This window comes from Pelodiscus sinensis, chromosome 25 (genome assembly GCF_052426305.1).
Source record: "Pelodiscus sinensis isolate ZL-2025 chromosome 25, ASM5242630v1, whole genome shotgun sequence".
Taxonomy (NCBI): Eukaryota; Metazoa; Chordata; order Testudines; family Trionychidae; genus Pelodiscus; species Pelodiscus sinensis.
The window spans coordinates 20873562-20893768 of record NC_143076.1 but is presented as its reverse complement, the minus strand read 5'-3'; the positions used below and the strand labels follow the sequence as shown (position 1 = coordinate 20893768).

At 56.5% G+C, this 20207-nt stretch overlaps 1 protein-coding gene across 2 annotated transcripts; it reads left to right on the top strand.

Moving 5' to 3' along the window:
• The first annotated feature begins 2071 nt into the window (after nucleotides 1–2071).
• LOC102443894 (T-cell surface glycoprotein CD3 gamma chain-like) lies at nucleotides 2072–11448 on the top strand. Of its 2 annotated transcripts, none has more exons than XM_075909227.2 (6): nucleotides 2072–2301; nucleotides 4255–4281; nucleotides 7883–8077; nucleotides 9154–9285; nucleotides 10044–10087; nucleotides 11080–11448. In XM_075909227.2, exons 1-6 carry the CDS (start codon nucleotides 2247–2249, stop codon nucleotides 11140–11142), a joined length of 516 nt encoding a protein of 171 aa, XP_075765342.1. In that variant the 5' UTR covers nucleotides 2072–2246; the 3' UTR covers nucleotides 11143–11448.
• Nucleotides 11449–20207: the final 8759 nt, after the last annotated feature.

The following is a 20207-nucleotide window of genomic DNA, read 5'->3' as shown; positions in this document are numbered from 1 at the left end:
TTATCCCTACCCCAGTTGATCCATGCACCAGGTTTCCTGCTGCCCCCGCAGGCTGGGCCATGCATTGGGTTTCCTGGCTCCCCAGTTCCTGCATGCCAGGCTTCCTAGCACCTGCTACTCCCTCCCACTGCAGCACAGAAACTTCCCAACTCCTACCCGGCCCCTGACAGCCCAGCTGGGCCACATGCTGGGCTCCCACCCCTGCAGTGCCCCGGGACTCAGATCCTGGAACATCTGTGGTCCTGCCAGACCATTGCCAGACCAGAGAGTCCCAGGTTTATAGAGGTGCAACCTGTAGCAGTCTTGCTTCAAAGTATGGATCCCACCCAAGTTGTTTTAGCTTCTCAAAGCTGAGATCACCTGCAAAAATAAATTACCTTTTTTAACGATTGTGTACTTGCTGAAAAGGAACAGAGGGAAAGTCCCTTACCACACTTTCACAGGATCACTCTCTGATTTAAAAACGATTCCCCACGAGGTGGAACTGTTTCAACACAAAACGTTTCTAATAAACCTCTGGCTTGGTTTGAAAATAAGTAAGTGTTCTGCTGAGTTGGAGGCACAGGCATGACTGCTGGGAGTCACAGATGCATGCAGAAAAGAACCTGGACTTCAATGTGCGGATAGTGTGTGTGTCTACTGGGATCCCACAGGGATTGTTTCTTGGTCCTGTGCTACTTAAAATTCTTAACAGTGACTTTAACGAAAACAAAATCACCAATAAAGTTTGCAGATGATGCAATGATGGGGGAGGAGAGAGTGGTAAATAATGAAAAGGACAGGTCACTGTTACATAGTAATTGCGATCTCTTGTTAAGCTTGTCACAAACAATGTTTCCTCTCTATTTGGCACTTGTGTGGCACTAATGGAATACTGTGTCCAGTTCTGATGTCAATAATTCCCAATGGATGGAATAAACTGGAGAGAGTTCAGAGATAAGCCTCAGAAATTATTAGAAAATGTGCCTGATATGAATTGATTAAAAAAGATCAGTTTGTTCATTGTAACAAAGAGAAAGGTAAGGGACAACTTGATCATAGACTGTAAGTACCGACATGGGGAACAAATATTTATAATGGGCTGTGCAATCGAGGAGACAAAGGTATAAGATCCAGTGGCTAGAAGTTGAAGCCTGACAAATTCAGATTGGAAATACATTTTTAGTAGTGAAGGTCATAAACTGTTGAAGCAATTTATCAAGAGTTGCAGTGAATTCTCCACCACTGGGAATTTTAAAATTGAGATTGGATGTCTTGCTACAAGATACTGTAGTTCAAAAAGGTGATATTTCAGGGAAATACCGTGGCCTGTTACACATCAGGCCAGAGTAGATGATCACAATGATCCCATTTGGCCTATGACTCTCTGGATAGCCCTACAAAGAGCTTCCTAAGGAATCACAGCTGAATGCAAAAGTGGGTAACAAAGCAAACACATTTGGTGGGAAATGACTACTCTAATCTGAAAGCCAAAGGACGAAGTTAATTGTGCTTAGATACCACCAAAATATTGCATGAGCTAGCTAGGGTGTACATCAGAAGCTGGGAATGGGCGACAGGGGACGGATTTATATGCACCATTCCCATGTACTGAAAAGAATAGGAGCTGATCTGCATGCCGTAAATTACACCTTCTGCTTCCAACAACACTTCTCCCTTAGTACCCTTCTAGCCTATGCTTTTGGAGCAGTAGGACCTGTACTCTCTGCTAGAGCTGAGAAAATTGGAGTGGTGGGCGTGGGTATTAACCAAGAGTCTGAGGTATCCACAGCTTATTTATTTATTTATTTTACAATACTTTTGTGTAACTCAATTCACCCTCTACGTGAGAAAATGCAGTTTGACTATCATTTGGATCTAAAGAAGTTAGCTTCAGTGTGGCTCCTTTGTGGGAATGCCCAAGTTAGACACAATTTTCCTTCTTTGTTTTGAATGGGAAATTTTTTTATTTGGAACTGAATAAACTATGATCAGTGTCTGCAGCAAACTCGATAACAGCAAAACAATTCCTGTAACAACTCTGTGCCTCTAAGCTTACTTTCTTATTGGGGAAAGAAGAGAGAGGCTTCCACGCCTAGGCTTCCTGTTGCCAACATCTAAGAAGGCTCTTGACGCAGGTTTCACATCTCTCCGCAGCTTAGTAAAGACATTTTTGATTGTATTATATTTTAAACCACGTGAAGTAATTTTTCCTCAACTAGTGAGGAAATAACCACAGTCGCACATTAGAGTTGAGGAGAAAGACCATGGGGAGACATGGGTATCTGATCAAAATAATAATAATTGGATTTATCATCAAAGGTAAGACCTTCAATCCTGCATTACTAATAATTCTTTATTACTATTTTATCATTGTAATGAGCCAAATGTGTTCAGTGATGTATAGATATTGTAATAAGTCCCTGACATAACAAAGATTAAATACCGTCAAATAAATAGAGGGGGAAGGTAGATTGCTAGATAGCCAGGCTAAGCTGTGAGAGTTATGGTTGGCACCCATCTTGTCATCGCCTCTTTAAGAAATACAACCTTATCCGTACTATGCGGATTTAGTTTTGGAGATTGTTTTGTGGGAGATGAACTCAATATAGCTTAATGGGCCTTTTCCATCTCTGTTTTTTGTGCTCTCTGTGAACATTAAGCTCACTCACAATGTTTAAGGGTGGAAAGACCATGCAGTGGATGATCTAGTTCAATTTGGCAAGTACCTAGAACATGATCTCTTTAAATACGCTGTGAGACAAACTCGAATATTGTGATTCAGAACATTTGTCTGTAGCATATAGTGTGGTATCATATTAGGCAAATAAGCTATACAATGAATGTTTTTATCAATTTTAAATATTATATAGCATGTAAAGTTTGTAGAGTTCACTGAAAGCACATAAATATAACAAACCCTATCTCCCAAGTGGTTTTTACCTAATGTAGACTTACTTCTCTTCAGATACATTCAATAAGTTTGCAGTCGGTTTTGTGGGTGTCAATGGAATTTTGGAGCACTTTGTGCCATACGTTACACAATATTCCAGTGAGAGGAATTGCACAGAATATGTGTTTAGGTATATTTTGCCCCCATGTTATCCATTCTTCTTCATGACTCTAACCATGAGACCTGCCTGCTAAACTTACCCCAGAAGATGGTGAAATATTAACATTTTAGCACCTCTGTTGAGTGCAGGTAAAGATTAAAGGTTATTTTAAACTGATTAATATTTCTATCTTTGATTTGATGAACGTGTATTTTTAAGTTTGAGTTTGAAGAGACATCTGAATTTTATTGTATCTGACTTACAGAATATGTATGTCTAACAAGCTCTAAGTGCACATACGAAAACTAAATACAAATTGTTCTTTATTGCCACATGAATAGATTCCTCCCACTCCACAAAATCCTTGGCAGGCCCCCTCCCATCAATTCAGCCCAGGAATAAAGTCTGAGAGGATTGCTGAGCCTGTAGCCACAATGATGAAGGAGTTGGTCTCCACTGTGCTTATTGGGAAGCGAGTTCTAGAATCACTAAAGCTTACATTTTAAAACATGGCCAATGCATTTCGGTGACTCCATTTTTGGGTGCCCAATTTCAGCCAACCTGGGCCTAATTTAGTATCCATAGGTCCCATTAATTTCTGTTGGAGAAGAGGGTACTCACACTGCTAAAAATCAGGCCCAGAGAAGCTCAAACCAGACACTGAAAATGACTGGCCACTTTTGAAAATGTTGGCCATTATCACTAAATGGAATCAGGAACATAAGAACTATCAGGCCTGGTCTGAGAAGGGGTCCAGATAGCCCATTATCCTCTCTCTCAGGCCTGGTCTACTCTAGGACCTTAGTCCGAAATACCCTCCTCCCAGGTCGAATTTGTAAGCAATACATCCACACTCCCAAGTCTGTTATTCCAGAATAAGGGGCTGCAGAATTCAAACTCTGTAGTCCCACTTTTCATAAGGAGTAGGGCTAGCCCCAAACTTGTAATTCCAAAATAACATTAGTATGGATGCTCCGGTGTCACTAATTAGCCTCCAGGAGGCCTCCCACAGATCCTCTGAGTGCTTCCCTGTAGTGAAGACACAGACCGTCGAATTTGTAAAAGTGGGGGCCCAGATGTCGAATTTAACTCATTCAAAATAATCTCCTAGCATAGACATAGCGTGAGAGTCTCCATTTTCTTCCTGTTTCCTGTCATTATGCCCCGAAGCAGGAGGGTTCATGCCACTTCTCAATTATATTTTTTCTTTTTTCCCCCTCAGGTTTGGACACAGAAGGCTCTACAAAAGGTAAAAACTTGGCTCTTGTGCTCATTGAAAGACCTTTTGGGTCTGTGTTAAATGGAGGAGACATTTTGCTCTTGAAAGTCCCGGGGAGTGGGTATGTCACAGATCACGATGGCTGCCTGGACTCTGCATCCTCTCTTTGTACTACAGCTCGTGGGGGTAGAGGGTTAGGTCTCAGAGGGAGCACAGATGGTCAGTGTTCATGCCCTTCTTGCTCCTGATATAAACACAAGGCTTCAGTCTCTGTGGCTGTTGGTGTCGTACCTTTCACATATACCACAAGCTCACTTCTGGAGTAATCAGTTTGAATAGCAGGGCACTAAATCATGTCCCAGGGAAAGCACATTACAAGAGACATGTGTAGCAAAGTAAACTGAGTAAGGTGATTTCCTGGCTTATATAGTGCCTGTTACATGCCCAGCCTCCCTTACAATAGGACTGGCTGCACCCTGATTCACGTTAGGCCCTATCCTGCCCCCGAGAGCATCACTCTTATTGACTTTGCTAAAAGCAGGGTTCGGCCCATGATTCTGAGGCTGGGTGTGGAGCAATACTCCCAGTCCTTACCAATGGGGAAACAAGAACTGACAGTTGCTAAACTGGCCCACTCCATGTACAGGTCTAGCTTCTGATCCCATGTGGATCAGTAATAGCATCACTGAAGTCAGCGAAGTTACTCCAGGCAAAACTGACGCAAGTGAAGTCAGAATAGAGTCCAAAACTGGGGAAGTCGGTGCAATTAACAGGGAAAAGCAACCGAGGACAGAAGCTGTGTGAGACGGTTCCCTCTCACCACGTGAAAGACTGTCATGGCTTCTTCCTCACTCTGGTACGATAAATGCAGAAGTGGGGGGCCCGCAAAAGTACCCCAAAACCATATCTTTCCAGGCTTCCCCCCAAAATCTTAAAAACCTAGATTTTGGGGATAAAATCCGCTGCCACCACCCAGGTAATGATAGAAAAATCAGGGGAGAGATCACTTGGGAAATCTCACCCCTAAAGTAAAAACCAGGACACACAAATTAACCAGTACCAGGATAATAAAAGAAAAGAGAAAGAACTTTTATTATCACCACAATATTCCTGTTGAAAGCATAATGACTAGATGGGAAGGTCACAAATTAATATACTCATGGGGGAAACCCTACCATGGGCCAAGACTTAATTACAAAGGAGAGCAAAACCCATTTTTAAAAATGCACAGACATCAGATCCCATTTCCCAAACCATAAAACAATAAAATAGATTTATCTAAACCAGTGGTCCCCAACCTTTTGGGGCTGCTGGGTGCCTGGGGGCGGGGCCACTCACACTGCGTGCCCGGTGCCGGCGCCACCCATGTGCTGGGGCTGGTGCCGGTCCTGTGCCACACGCCCAGGGGTGGGGTTGCCCATTCGCCATGCACCCAGGGCTGGTGCCGCTCACCCAGGCGCAGGGCCACACATACGCCACACGACTGGGGCTGGAACAGCCCATGCACTGCGTGCCCAGGGCCAGCGCCACTCCTGTGCCGCGTGCCCAGGGGCCGGCAGCGCCCAGGCACCAAGCGCCCGGGGGCGGGAGTGGGGCCAGCCCCGATCACTTGGCGGGTGCACAGAAATGGCCTGGGGGGCGCTATGGTGCCCGTGGGCACCACGTTGGGGACCACTGATCTAAACCTTACCCTACTTACAGATAGTGAAGAGTCTATTCTTGGAAGGAGACATTCTGTCTCCCTCAGTTGCTGGAGAGAAACTGCCCAGGGACAAAGGAGGAAAAACCCCAAAATTCCTTTGTCCCAGTTTGAAATCCCTGCCTGCATTCCTATTGGCTGCCTCTACCTGGCGTAGGTAAGGGACATAGTTAAGCACTTAGTCCCCAGGCTGCTGTCTAACCCTCACGGTCATGACAGAGACTCACGAAGAGGAGAAACTGACTAGGAAGGTCCTGACGGTGCAATGAGCCTGCTACGTTCACACAGGACCTCATTGCTCTCCAACACTGTAAACTCAAACAGAGAGAGAAAATATCTTTAGTTTTACCTTCTCCAGCTGCAGTCACCTGAGGGGAATAAAGCTCAAGAGAAACGTGAGATTTGTGAGTTGACACTTTAACCGAATGTCTTGTTTGCAGTTACCTTTGGATGCTGCTTTATTAGTCACAATGTATGTATTTATTATTGTTACTGGTATTACTCCATATTTATTTTAATTGTCTGTGTGGTTCCTCACAGCCTCTTTCTGAGATCTTTTAAAAATGAAATTATTATTTTTTAGAGCCTGGATCTGTCGGTGCTGAAAAGGGAGTGAGTAAAATCCCACCACCGGCAGTTTAATCTCCATTAAGCTACTGATTAATAATTATTATCAGAGAAATATATTTTATTTCTAAAAGTATGTTGAATATAAGTGCAAAGTTATCAGCCATTAATGATACATACATAAATATAGGGACCGATCTCAGGCTGCTCTTTGTGCATTCAAGTTTTGTACCTTCAAATAATTATGGCTGCGTTTTTCAACTAGCCACAGTTGAGTGTGCAGAACCACCTGATTTACAAACACAAACAGGACAGAGTAGACTAGAGGCGACTGAAAAATAAAATGCGCGCACGTGTATGGAATCCAAATTCCCACCTGTTTCTGCATTGTCAAGCCTTTGCAATGTTAGCGCCACTGCTCTCATTGTCAGTGTTCAAACAACAACAACAGGAACTTTATTTTGTGTTCTGAAGGCTGGGGGAGTGATCTCCCTGGGTCCCTGGGTCCAGCCCAGCTCCCTCAGGAAACAAATCTTTTGAATCTTATGCTGTTTTCATGATGAACATTTGTTTAGTTAAATTTGCCCACCAGTTACAGAGCTGCTCACAGAACTGTATTTTGTGGACTCACCTGATTGGCTGATCTCCCCACCATTTTTACTTAAAAAAATTGTTATTAAAAATCCAGCTGCCATCACTAGTTATTAATAGCCCAGGCTCTGCAGATCCTTTCGCTTAGGATTCAGCCTGTGTCAGGATCGGGACCTCACATCCACACCCACAATTTACTGCAGTTACTTCGTGCCTGAGTGAAAATTTCCCTGATAAAATATCAGGTACAATACTATATTAATAGAACTAGTACCCTATAATGAGATATTGCTAATTAGGAACCTGCTCCTACAAGCACTTCCTTTAGAATATGCAACTTACTCCAGCCACCACTAGCTCCACGGGATGAACAGGACTGTTCCCAGCAGTGGGCAAAGTGTCAGGAGGCATGTTGGCAGAATTGGGCCCAGAGTTGTTATTTGTTGCTAATAATTGACCCAATATAAAAGTGTGATTATCTAATCTATCTATCTATCGATCTATCGATCTATCTATCGATCTATCTATCCCCACACACCCCTCTAGTAAGCTAGCTATCCTGAATTGTGTATACACTGTATTTCCCATTGGAGAGGTATTTTCAAAGATGTTTTCTCAGAACACCTTTATTTGGAGGTTTCTGAGAGGTCGGTTGCTTTTCCCTGGGACATGGCTCCTTTCTAAGTGAGTTCTAAACCTCACTTAGTGATGACAACTTAGCTCTCTGGGCTGCTTTGTACTTGTCACCTGCCAGCCTTTATTTTTGTTTTATAGCCAACATCAAGGTGAAAAAGGAAGGCCATGACGTAGTCCTGGAGTGCCCGTCTTCCGAAAATCTGATAGCTTGGACGAGAGATGGAAATCCTGTAGAGGAAACTAGTAAAACATATAATTTGGGACCAGAATTGAGTGACCCAAAAGGAATTTTTCAATGCAATACTTCCAACCATCTACAGGTGTATTTCCGAAGTGCGTTCAGCAGTTAGTTTGCCTCTGATCTATAAAACTACAGTTGGCTGGAAGTTTTAATTCAAAACTTATTTTTTGATGAAAAATGGCCTTATTTTGGAAATTAAAGTTTTAAAAGTGTCCTGTGGAACACACCCACCATTTGTCCACTGGCTCTCTGTAAAGCTGCAGCAGTGGCAAATGTGTGTGTTTCTCTGTGCCCACATTTCCCTGCAGGCTGTGTGTCTGTAGAGTCATCCTGCTCTGGCCCAGTGGAGGTGGGAGGAGGCTATATGACCTGCCTGGGCTTGTCCACCACTAGCCTCTCACTTTGTGCGCTCAGCCAGAAATCTCAGCACTGCTCAGGCTGGGACAGGTGGCATGGGAGTCCCGCTGGCCTCTGGGCAGCAGGCACTAAGACAATAGGGGCAACATGTGGCCCTTTGGGACTCCACCTGTGGCCCTGGCTGCCCTGCTCCCCCCCACGCCTCTCGCGCACTGGGCACTGGGCCCCACACTTCCTGCTCCTCCCCCCTTCCCAGCACTTTCAGAGGTGCTGCTCCATCTCTGCACCTTCCCTTCCCTTCCAGACCTGGAACGCTGTGTCTCAGCTGTTTGCAGCACTCCAGCTCTGGGAGGGAGGGGGGAGGGGGGCAGATGTCCCAATGCATGAGAGGTGTGAAGGGGAGGGGGCCAGACGGGGGGCCCCTGGGGCCTCATGTGAAACCCCAGGGGACAGCGGTTGCCCATCCCTGCACTCAGATGTGCACTTGCATGGGGGTTCCTAGGCTACATGCACAATTGCTGGCTCACTCCACCCCCTTTCCCAGCTCATTCTGGGCCAGTTCCGTGGGGCTGCAGAGGTGGGAGAGCAGTGGACTGTGTGCGTGGTGGGGTGGGGTGGGGTGGGGGGCTATATTCCTAAACTGGTCAGCAAAGGGGCCTTGTGGGAGGTGCAGAGAAATGCTCCAGGGCTCTCCTGCTGGCTGTCTCCCCGTGCTGCGTGGCCCTGGCGAGGTGTGTTGGGGGCGGGTGGATGTGGGGCGTGGCGGGTTGGGCCCAGGTCTCAGTGCTCTGTGGTGTCTGTGGCTTTGCAGTGTGCGGAAACTGCATCGAGCTGGATGCAGCCACCATCTCGGGGATCATAGTAGCCGATGTCATCGCCACCGCCTTCCTGGCAATCGCCGTGTACTACATCGCTGGCCAAGACAGTGGCCGTCTCTCACGAGGTGAGATGGGGAGGGGTGTCTGCTGCCCAGCGCAGGGTGGGGAGTGTCTGGCCATCTGTACTCACCCCAGGATGAAGGGTGGCTGGTTGGACAGGACTCGCCAGGCGATACCCCGGGGTCTTTCCATCACTCACCCACGTGCTGCTGGTCGGTCCTGGAGCCCCATGTGACACGTACAGGACTGCAGATCCGCTCACGGGAGGGTGTCTGCATGTGTGATTGTGTGTCTGCCCACTGGCATCCGTGCGCCGGCCTGTCTGCCTGGCTGAGGGGGTAGCTGCAGGACACCTGCCTCTGGATGGAATCTCTGTCACTTCCTCCCAAATTCCCGTCACTTCACAAACTCTCCTGGCTGCCAGGCCTGGGTGCAGAGCCCAGCGGGGGAGGGGACGTTTTGGGCAGAGACATACACAAGGCAAGAGCCTACCTTAGTTCTCGATGCAGTGTCCCCCCTTGCTATGGGGGGTTGAGCTCGCCAGTTGTAGGGACAGTGGAAGCCCTAGTGTGGACAGGGCTCCTGGAGCTCTCTGCATTTGAACCACCTTGTTACTGACCCTCAATGTCACCAGTAGCTGTTGGCTCCTCAACCACAGCATCCCCACTGGCGGGGCCGCACGGGTGTCAGGGGTGGTACACGGTGCTAGGAGTGGGGAGACAAAGTCGCCCTTTGGGTGCATTTGAAAATGCTGTCTCCCCCCCCCCCCCCCCCACCCACCCACCAACCAGTGCTTCACTGACCCTTGTTTGCTTTATTTTAGCTTCTGACCGGCAGAACCTGATTGCCAGCGAGCAGCTGTACCAGGTGAGCGACATGGGGCGCTGGGCCAGCCTTTCCCGTCCCTTGGAGCTGGGACTCTGGGCTAGCCACGGAGGGATTGCTCAGGGCTTAGAGAGAGAGGCCTGAGGCCTGGCCAGGTATTTAGGTCCAGAGCAGGAGCAGAGTGCTCCCAGCGGAGGTGGGGTCTGCCTTGGTCGTGCTGCACCTCCACTTTGCCAGGCGTAAACGATTGCCCTGGAGCAGCCGGTCCCTGTGCACACGCTGCAGCTGGGACACCGTCTGGTTGGGCCCCTCCCCGGTGCCAGGGCGTTGGAGCAGCTTTTACAGCAGGCGTGCTGAGAGCCCCTGGCCAGAACTGTGATGGAAACCCCTTCCAGGCAGGGGCCCCTGCCGCCCCTGTAGTGAGAGCACCCCACAGAGTGCTGGCTGCTTACCCTGCCTGTACCACCCTTTGCCCTTCCACAGTGACACCCTTCTGAGGGCAGAGCCCCAGGGGCCCCTCCCTCCCTCTCACACCTTCAGATTAAATGCCTGCTGCTAACCCCAGCCAAGCAGCTGATCTGTGCAGAGCGCCTGCCATGGCGGAGGCAGGAGGGGCTTGTGCAGCAGTGCGCTGCCTGTCTAGGAGCATGGCCGGCACACCTGGGCACTGGCTCCCCCGGGTGGATGCAGGGCACAGACCCCCTGGTAGAGAAGTGGGCCGACCAGGTAATGATGGGAACTGAGCCCTGGCTGGCCCCTGCTCCCAGCTAAGAAACGCTGCTAGATCTGCTCAGCAGAAGGGCCTGCTAGCTGGGAACTCAGGCCGTGTTGTGATCTCTGTGGTGAGCTGCCTGTGTCACACGGACGCGTGGAATGCAGAGGATATGGGAGGTGCTGCCGGGGCCCATTTCTCCTAGCAGAACCCCAGCTCCCAGCTCTTGGGGGTCAAATACAGCTGTGGTGGGTGCAGTGCAAGACCCTGAACTGCACAGAAACACTTGAAAAAGCAACCCGCCTGTCTCCCTTCCTCCTAGCCCCTGGGGGAGCGGGACAATGAGCAGTACAGCCGGCTCGGTGCCGCCAGGACCCGCAAATGAGGAGGGCGAGCACCTGTGGGCTAATCAACTGTCACCCCTGGCTCCTTATCCTGTCTCTTCTCTGTGTGGGACACGCCAGCATTGGAGAATCCTGCTGCCTTCAAGCTGGCCCCCAAAGCCTTCACTCTGCACCTCGGTGGCCAGAAGCCATGGTGAGGGGTGCCTCAGTAAGGTGCCTAGGAAACAGAGGATTTGCTGCTCGCGGGCGATCCTGGGCCCTGTGGTGTGCTCAGAGCTTTCTCCTCCTTGTAATGCGTTTGCTTTGTCAATAAAGAGGCTTTTCCCTGACTGCTGAGAGGAGCAGAATCCAGCCTGGCTGTCCTCATTCCCAGAGCCTGCAGCCGATGGAGGGGTGTGTCTGACAGGCCCCCATAGGATCAGTAATGGGCCCAACAAGCCTAACTGGGGAGGGGCTTTGGCCTGGGTGTGGAGATGTGCTGTGCTGGTGGCTGGTTGTTTGTAACACCCCGTGGGAGCAAAATACGGAGGCTGGGGAGCGGGGCAGAGCTAGGGTTGCCAGGTGTCAGGTATTGACCCAAACAACCTGGTATTTTGCCTCCTGTCTGGTAAAAAAAATCAGAAAATACCAGATACCTAAAATGTCCGGCATTTTCTGATTTCTTTCCCAGCCAGGAGGCGAAAATACCAGACACCTGGCAACCCTACGACACACCCAGCAACTGGGCCCAGCCCCTGGTCCCCTGCCTCCTGACCGCCTGCTTACCTTGTTCTGCAGGGAAGCTGTGTTCTGGCTTGATCAAGAAAACAAAATGGCCACCGGCAAAAAGTCTAAAGACCAAGGAGAAGCAATGCCTCCCCTGGGTCTTAGTGCTCTACCACTCCCCTGCTGCTATCCCTAGTCTGACTCTGCACGCACTCTGAAAGGGGCCATGCTGTTTTGATGCTGTTTTATTATTATTTATTATCAGGACTCGCCAAGCTGCACGGTTCAGCACACTGCGCATGCTGACCACGCTGCGCAGCTGTGCCGGCTTGTAATCTACTTGCCACGGACGAGTAGATTATATTAATTGTCGAGCCCTGATTATTATTATTTTGGGGGGGGGTTAGTATTTTTGATTAAACCATCTGGCAGCCCTAGACAGGGGAGAGGTAACGAGAGGAATCTGGCACAGTTGTGAGTGTCGGTAACACCCACCTCCCGCAGTGCCTTCCTCCCGAGGGCTGCAAAGTGCAGGAGAGCCCCTCCCCCGTGACCTGGCTGGGGCAGGGGGTGGCTGCGGGGAGCAGCTGGTTCCAAAATAGGTTTGGTTTGACATGTGCAAGTTTCCGCTTCCAGCGGATGCCGCCAAGGCCCCGATGGCCTGTCCCTTCCCCCAGCGCACACAGGCCACAAGCCGGCCTGAGCGTGCGGTGGCAAACCTGCACTCACACTGGAGGCGCTCGGAGCTGGGGAGGCTGCAGCTAGTGCTGCTGGAGACGTGTGTGACGCCAGCCCTCCCCTCCCCTCCCCTCCCCTTCCCTCCCAAGATCAGATACGGCTGAGCTGTAGCAGGGCGGAAATGGAAACAGCAGCGTGGGGGCGAAGCAGGGCTCGGAGCACCGCAGCTGCAGAGGGGCTGATCCTGCAGGGAGGGGGCAGGGCAGCCAGGCCTGCTCAGTCAGCCCCCTGCCTTCAAGGGCTCTGGGAAGGCTGCTGGCCAGCCTGCTCCTCCCCCTGCCCACAGAGGGGAAGGCCTAGCCAGTGCATTCCCCGGTCTCATTGCTAACGGGCCCTGCCACGAAACAGGCGGAAGCTCCTGGGTGGCGTGATGCTGCTCCATCCCTACCCTGCCTCGGGGTGCCCCGCTATCCCCTCTGGGACTCTGAATAATAACACAGAGCTTCAGGTGGGCAAGCAGCGTACGCACCATTCATCCCACCGAGGGGAAACGGGCAGGGAGGGGCAAGCAGCGTACGCCCCATTCATCCCACCGGGGGGGAACGGGCAGGGAGGGGCAAGCAGCGTACGCCCCATTCATCCCACCGAGGGGAAACGGGCAGGGAGGGGCAAGCAGCGTACGCCCCATTCATCCCACCGGGGGGGAACGGGCAGGGAGGGGCAAGCAGCGTACGCCCCATTCATCCCACCGGGGGAAACGGGCAGGGAGGGGCAAGCACCGTACGCCCCATTCATCCCACCGAGGGGGAACGGGCAGGGAGGGGCAAGCAGCGTACGCCCCATTCATCCCACTGAGGGGAAACGGGCAGGGAGGGGCAAGCAGCGTACGCCCCATTCATCCCACCGAGGGGAAACGGGCAGGGAGGGGCAAGCAGCGTACGCCCCATTCATCCCACCGAGGGGAAACGGGCAGGGTGGGGCAAGCAGCGTACGCCCCATTCATCCCACCGAGGGGAAACGGGCAGGGAGGGGCAAGCAGCGTACGCCCCATTCATCCCACCGAGGGGAAACGGGCAGGGAGGGGCAAGCAGCGTACGCCCCATTCATCCCACCGAGGGGAACGGGCAGGGAGGGGCAAGCAGCGTACGCCCCATTCATCCCACCGAGGGGAACGGGCAGGGAGGGGCAAGCAGCGTACGCCCCATTCATCCCACCGAGGGGAAACGGGCAGGGTGGGGCAAGCAGCGTACGCCCCATTCATCCCACCGAGGGGAAACGGGCAGGGTGGGGCAAGCAGCGTACGCCCCATTCATCCCACCGGGGGGGAACGGGCAGGGAGGGGCAAGCAGCGTACGCCCCATTCATCCCACCGAGGGGGAACGGGCAGGGAGGGGCAAGCAGCGTACGCCCCATTCATCCCACCGAGGGGGAACGGGCAGGGAGGGGCAAGCAGCGTACGCCCCATTCATCCCACCGAGGGGAAACGGGCAGGGAGAGGCAAGCAGCGTACGCCCCATTCATCCCACCGGGGGGGAACGGGCAGGGAGGGGCAAGCAGCGTACGCCCCATTCATCCCACCGGGGGGGAACGGGCAGGGAGGGGCAAGCAGCGTACGCCCCATTCATCCCACCGGGGGGTAACGGGCAGGGAGGGGCAAGCAGCGTACGCCCCATTCATCCCACCGGGGGGGAACGGGCAGGGAGGGGCAAGCAGCGTACGCACCATTCATCCCACCGGGGGGGAACGGGCAGGGAGGGGCAAGCAGCGTACGCCCCATTCATCCCACCGGGGGGGAACGGGCAGGGAGGGGCAAGCAGCGTACGCCCCATTCATCCCACCGGGGGGAACGGGCAGGGAGGGGCAAGCAGCGTACGCCCCATTCATCCCACCGGGGGGAACGGGCAGGGAGGGGCAAGCAGCGTACGCCCCATTCATCCCACCGGGGGGGAACGGGCAGGGAGGGGCAAGCAGCGTACGCCCCATTCATCCCACCGGGGGGGAACGGGCAGGGAGGGGCAAGCAGCGTACGCCCCATTCATCCCACCGGGGGGGAACGGGCAGGGAGGGGCAAGCAGCGTACGCCCCATTCATCCCACCGGGGGGAACGGGCAGGGAGGGGCAAGCAGCGTACGCCCCATTCATCCCACCGGGGGGGAACGGGCAGGGAGGGGCAAGCAGCGTACGCCCCATTCATCCCACCGAGGGGAAACGGGCAGGGAGGGGCAAGCAGCGTACGCCCCATTCATCCCACCGGGGGGGAACGGGCAGGGAGGGGCAAGCAGCGTACGCCCCATTCATCCCACCGGGGGGGAACGGGCAGGGAGGGGCAAGCAGCGTACGCCCCATTCATCCCACCGGGGGGAAACGGGCAGGGAGGGGCAAGCAGCGTACGCCCCATTCATCCCACCGGGGGGGAACGGGCAGGGAGGGGCAAGCAGCGTACGCCCCATTCATCCCACCGGGGGGAACGGGCAGGGAGAGGCAAGCAGCGTACGCCCCATTCATCCCACCGGGGGGTAACGGGCAGGGAGGGGCAAGCAGCGTACGCCCCATTCATCCCACCGGGGGGAAACGGGCAGGGAGAGGCAAGCAGCGTACGCCCCATTCATCCCACCGGGGGGAAACGGGCAGGGAGGGGCAAGCAGCGTACGCACCATTCATCCCACCGGGGGGTAACGGGCAGGGAGGGGCAAGCAGCGTACGCCCCATTCATCCCACCGGGGGGTAACGGGCAGGGAGGGGCAAGCAGCGTACGCCCCATTCATCCCACCGAGGGGAAACGGGCAGGGTGGGGCAAGCAGCGTACGCCCCATTCATCCCACCGGGGGTAACGGGCAGGGAGGGGCAAGCAGCGTACGCCCCATTCATCCCACCGAGGGGGAACGGGCAGGGAGAGGCAAGCAGCGTACGCCCCATTCATCCCACCGAGGGGAACGGGCAGGGAGGGGCAAGCAGCGTACGCCCCATTCATCCCACCGGGGGGAACGGGCAGGGAGGGGCAAGCAGCGTACGCCCCATTCATCCCACCGAGGGGGAAAGGGCAGGGAGGGGCAAGCAGCGTACGCCCCATTCATCCCACCGGGGGGAACGGGCAGGGAGGGGCAAGCAGCGTATGCCCCATTCATCCCACCGAGGGGAACGGGCAGGGAGGGGCAAGCAGCGTACGCCCCATTCATCCCACCGAGGGGAAACGGGCAGGGTGGGGCAAGCAGCGTACGCCCCATTCATCCCACCGGGGGGGAACGGGCAGGGAGGGGCAAGCAGCGTACGCCCCATTCATCCCACCGAGGGGGAACGGGCAGGGAGGGGCAAGCAGCGTACGCCCCATTCATCCCACCGAGGGGAAACGGGCAGGGAGAGGCAAGCAGCGTACGCCCCATTCATCCCACCGGGGGGGAACGGGCAGGGAGGGGCAAGCAGCGTACGCCCCATTCATCCCACCGGGGGGGAACGGGCAGGGAGGGGCAAGCAGCGTACGCCCCATTCATCCCACCGAGGGGAAACGGGCAGGGAGGGGCAAGCAGCGTACGCCCCATTCATCCCACCGGGGGGGAACGGGCAGGGAGGGGCAAGCAGCGTACGCCCCATTCATCCCACCGGGGGGGAACGGGCAGGGAGGGGCAAGCAGCGTACGCCCCATTCATCCCACCGGGGGGAACGGGCAGGGAGGGGCAAGCAGCGTACGCCCCATTCATCCCACCGGGGGGGAACGGGCAGGGAGGGGCAAGCAGCGTACGCCCCATTCATCCCACCGGGGGGTAACGGGCAGGGAGGGGCAAGCAGCGTACGCCCCATTCATCCCACCGAGGGGAAACGGGCAGGGAGGGGCAAGCAGCGTACGCCCCATTCATCCCACCGGGGGGAACGGGCAGGGAGGGGCAAGCAGCGTACGCCCCATTCATCCCACCGGGGGGGAACGGGCAGGGAGGGGCAAGCAGCGTACGCCCCATTCATCCCACCGGGGGGAAACGGGCAGGGAGGGGCAAGCAGCGTACGCCCCATTCATCCCACCGGGGGGGAACGGGCAGGGAGGGGCAAGCAGCGTACGCCCCATTCATCCCACCGGGGGGGAACGGGCAGGGAGAGGCAAGCAGCGTACGCCCCATTCATCCCACCGGGGGGTAACGGGCAGGGAGGGGCAAGCAGCGTACGCCCCATTCATCCCACCGGGGGGAAACGGGCAGGGAGAGGCAAGCAGCGTACGCCCCATTCATCCCACCGGGGGGAAACGGGCAGGGAGGGGCAAGCAGCGTACGCACCATTCATCCCACCGGGGGGTAACGGGCAGGGAGGGGCAAGCAGCGTACGCCCCATTCATCCCACCGGGGGGTAACGGGCAGGGAGGGGCAAGCAGCGTACGCCCCATTCATCCCACCGAGGGGAAACGGGCAGGGTGGGGCAAGCAGCGTACGCCCCATTCATCCCACCGGGGGGTAACGGGCAGGGAGGGGCAAGCAGCGTACGCCCCATTCATCCCACCGAGGGGGAACGGGCAGGGAGAGGCAAGCAGCGTACGCCCCATTCATCCCACCGGGGGGAACGGGCAGGGAGGGGCAAGCAGCGTACGCCCCATTCATCCCACCGAGGGGGAAAGGGCAGGGAGGGGCAAGCAGCGTACGCCCCATTCATCCCACCGAGGGGAACGGGCAGGGAGGGGCAAGCAGCGTACGCCCCATTCATCCCACCGGGGGGGAACGGGCAGGGAGGGGCAAGCAGCGTACGCCCCATTCATCCCACCGAGGGGGAACGGGCAGGGAGGGGCAAGCAGCGTACGCCCCATTCATCCCACCGAGGGGGAACGGGCAGGGAGGGGCAAGCAGCGTACGCCCCATTCATCCCACTGAGGGGAAACGGGCAGGGAGGGGCAAGCAGCGTACACCCCATTCATCCCACCGAGGGGAAACGGGCAGGGAGGGGCAAGCAGCGTACGCCCCATTCATCCCACCGAGGGGGAACGGGCAGGGAGGGGCAAGCAGCGTACGCCCCATTCATCCCACTGAGGGGGAACGGGCAGGGAGGGGCAAGCAGCGTACGCCCCATTCATCCCACCGAGGGGAACGGGCAGGGAGGGGCAAGCAGCGTACGCCCCATTCATCCCACCGGGGGGGAACGGGCAGGGAGGGGCAAGCAGCGTACGCCCCATTCATCCCACCGGGGGGTAACGGGCAGGGAGGGGCAAGCAGCGTACGCCCCATTCATCCCACCGAGGGGAAACGGGCAGGGTGGGGCAAGCAGCGTACGCCCCATTCATCCCACCGGGGGTAACGGGCAGGGAGGGGCAAGCAGCGTACGCCCCATTCATCCCACCGAGGGGGAACGGGCAGGGAGAGGCAAGCAGCGTACGCCCCATTCATCCCACCGGGGGGAACGGGCAGGGAGGGGCAAGCAGCGTACGCCCCATTCATCCCACCGAGGGGGAAAGGGCAGGGAGGGGCAAGCAGCGTACGCCCCATTCATCCCACCGAGGGGAACGGGCAGGGAGGGGCAAGCAGCGTACGCCCCATTCATCCCACCGGGGGGGAACGGGCAGGGAGGGGCAAGCAGCGTACGCCCCATTCATCCCACCGAGGGGGAACGGGCAGGGAGGGGCAAGCAGCGTACGCCCCATTCATCCCACCGAGGGGGAACGGGCAGGGAGGGGCAAGCAGCGTACGCCCCATTCATCCCACCGAGGGGGAACGGGCAGGGAGGGGCAAGCAGCGTACGCCCCATTCATCCCACCGGGGGGGAACGGGCAGGGAGGGGCAAGCAGCGTACGCCCCATTCATCCCACCGGGGGGGAACGGGCAGGGAGGGGCAAGCAGCGTACGCCCCATTCATCCCACTGAGGGGAAACGGGCAGGGAGGGGCAAGCAGCGTACACCCCATTCATCCCACCGAGGGGAAACGGGCAGGGAGGGGCAAGCAGCGTACGCCCCATTCATCCCACCGAGGGGGAACGGGCAGGGAGGGGCAAGCAGCGTACGCCCCATTCATCCCACTGAGGGGGAACGGGCAGGGAGGGGCAAGCAGCGTACGCCCCATTCATCCCACCGAGGGGAACGGGCAGGGAGGGGCAAGCAGCGTACGCCCCATTCATCCCACCGAGGGGAAACGGGCAGGGAGGGGCAAGCAGCGTACGCCCCATTCATCCCACCGAGGGGGAACGGGCAGGGAGGGGCAAGCAGCGTACGCCCCATTCATCCCACCGAGGGGGAACGGGCAGGGAGGGGCAAGCAGCGTACGCCCCATTCATCCCACCGAGGGGGAAGGGGCAGGGAGGGGCAAGCAGCGTACGCCCCATTCATCCCACCGGGGGGGAACGGGCAGGGAGGGGCAAGCAGCGTACGCCCCATTCATCCCACCGGGGGGAACGGGCAGGGAGGGGCAAGCAGCGTACGCCCCATTCATCCCACCGGGGGGGAACGGGCAGGGAGGGGCAAGCAGCGTACGCCCCATTCATCCCACCGGGGGGGAACGGGCAGGGAGGGGCAAGCAGCGTACGCCCCATTCATCCCACCGGGGGGAAACGGGCAGAGAGGGGCAAGCAGCGTACGCCCCATTCATCCCACCGAGGGGGAACGGGCAGGGAGGGGCAAGCAGCGTACGCCCCATTCATCCCACCGAGGGGGAACGGGCAGGGAGGGGCAAGCAGCGTACGCCCCATTCATCCCACCGAGGGGGAACGGGCAGGGAGGGGCAAGCAGCGTACGCCCCATTCATCCCACCGAGGGGAAACGGGCAGGGAGGGGCAAGCAGCGTACGCCCCATTCATCCCACCGAGGGGAAACGGGCAGGGAGGGGCAAGCAGCGTACGCCCCATTCATCCCACCGAGGGGGAACGGGCAGGGAGGGGCAAGCAGTGTACGCCCCATTCATCCCACCGAGGGGGAACGGGCAGGGAGGGGCAAGCAGCGTACGCCCCATTCATCCCACCGAGAGGGAACGGGCAGGAAGGGGCAAGCAGCGTACGCCCCATTCATCCCACCGGGGGGGAACAGGCAGGGAGGGGCAAGCAGCGTACGCCCCATTCATCCCACTGAGGGGGAACGGGCAGGGAGAGGCAAGCAGCGTACGCCCCATTCATCCCACTGAGGGGGAACGGGCAGGGAGGGGCAAGCAGCGTACGCCCCATTCATCCCACCGGGGGGTAACGGGCAGGGAGGGGCAAGCAGCGTACGCCCCATTCATCCCACCGGGGGGTAACGGGCAGGGAGGGGCAAGCAGCGTACGCCCCATTCATCCCACCGAGGGGAAACGGGCAGGGAGGGGCAAGCAGCGTACGCCCCATTCATCCCACCGGGGGGGAACGGGCAGGGAGGGGCAAGCAGCGTACGCCCCATTCATCCCACCGGGGGGGAACGGGCAGGAAGGGGCAAGCAGCGTACGCCCCATTCATCCCACCGAGGGGGAACGGGCAGGGAGGGGCAAGCAGCGTACGCCCCATTCATCCCACCGGGGGGGAACGGGCAGGGAGGGGCAAGCAGCGTACGCCCCATTCATCCCACCGGGGGGTAACGGGCAGGGAGGGGCAAGCAGCGTGCGCCCCATTCATCCCACCGGGGGGAACGGGCAGGGAGGGGCAAGCAGCGTACGCCCCATTCATCCCACTGAGGGGGAACGGGCAGGGAGGGGCAAGCAGCGTACGCCCCATTCATCCCACCGGGGGGAAACGGGCAGGGAGGGGCAAGCAGCGTATGCCCCATTCATCCCACCGAGGGGAACGGGCAGGGAGGGGCAAGCA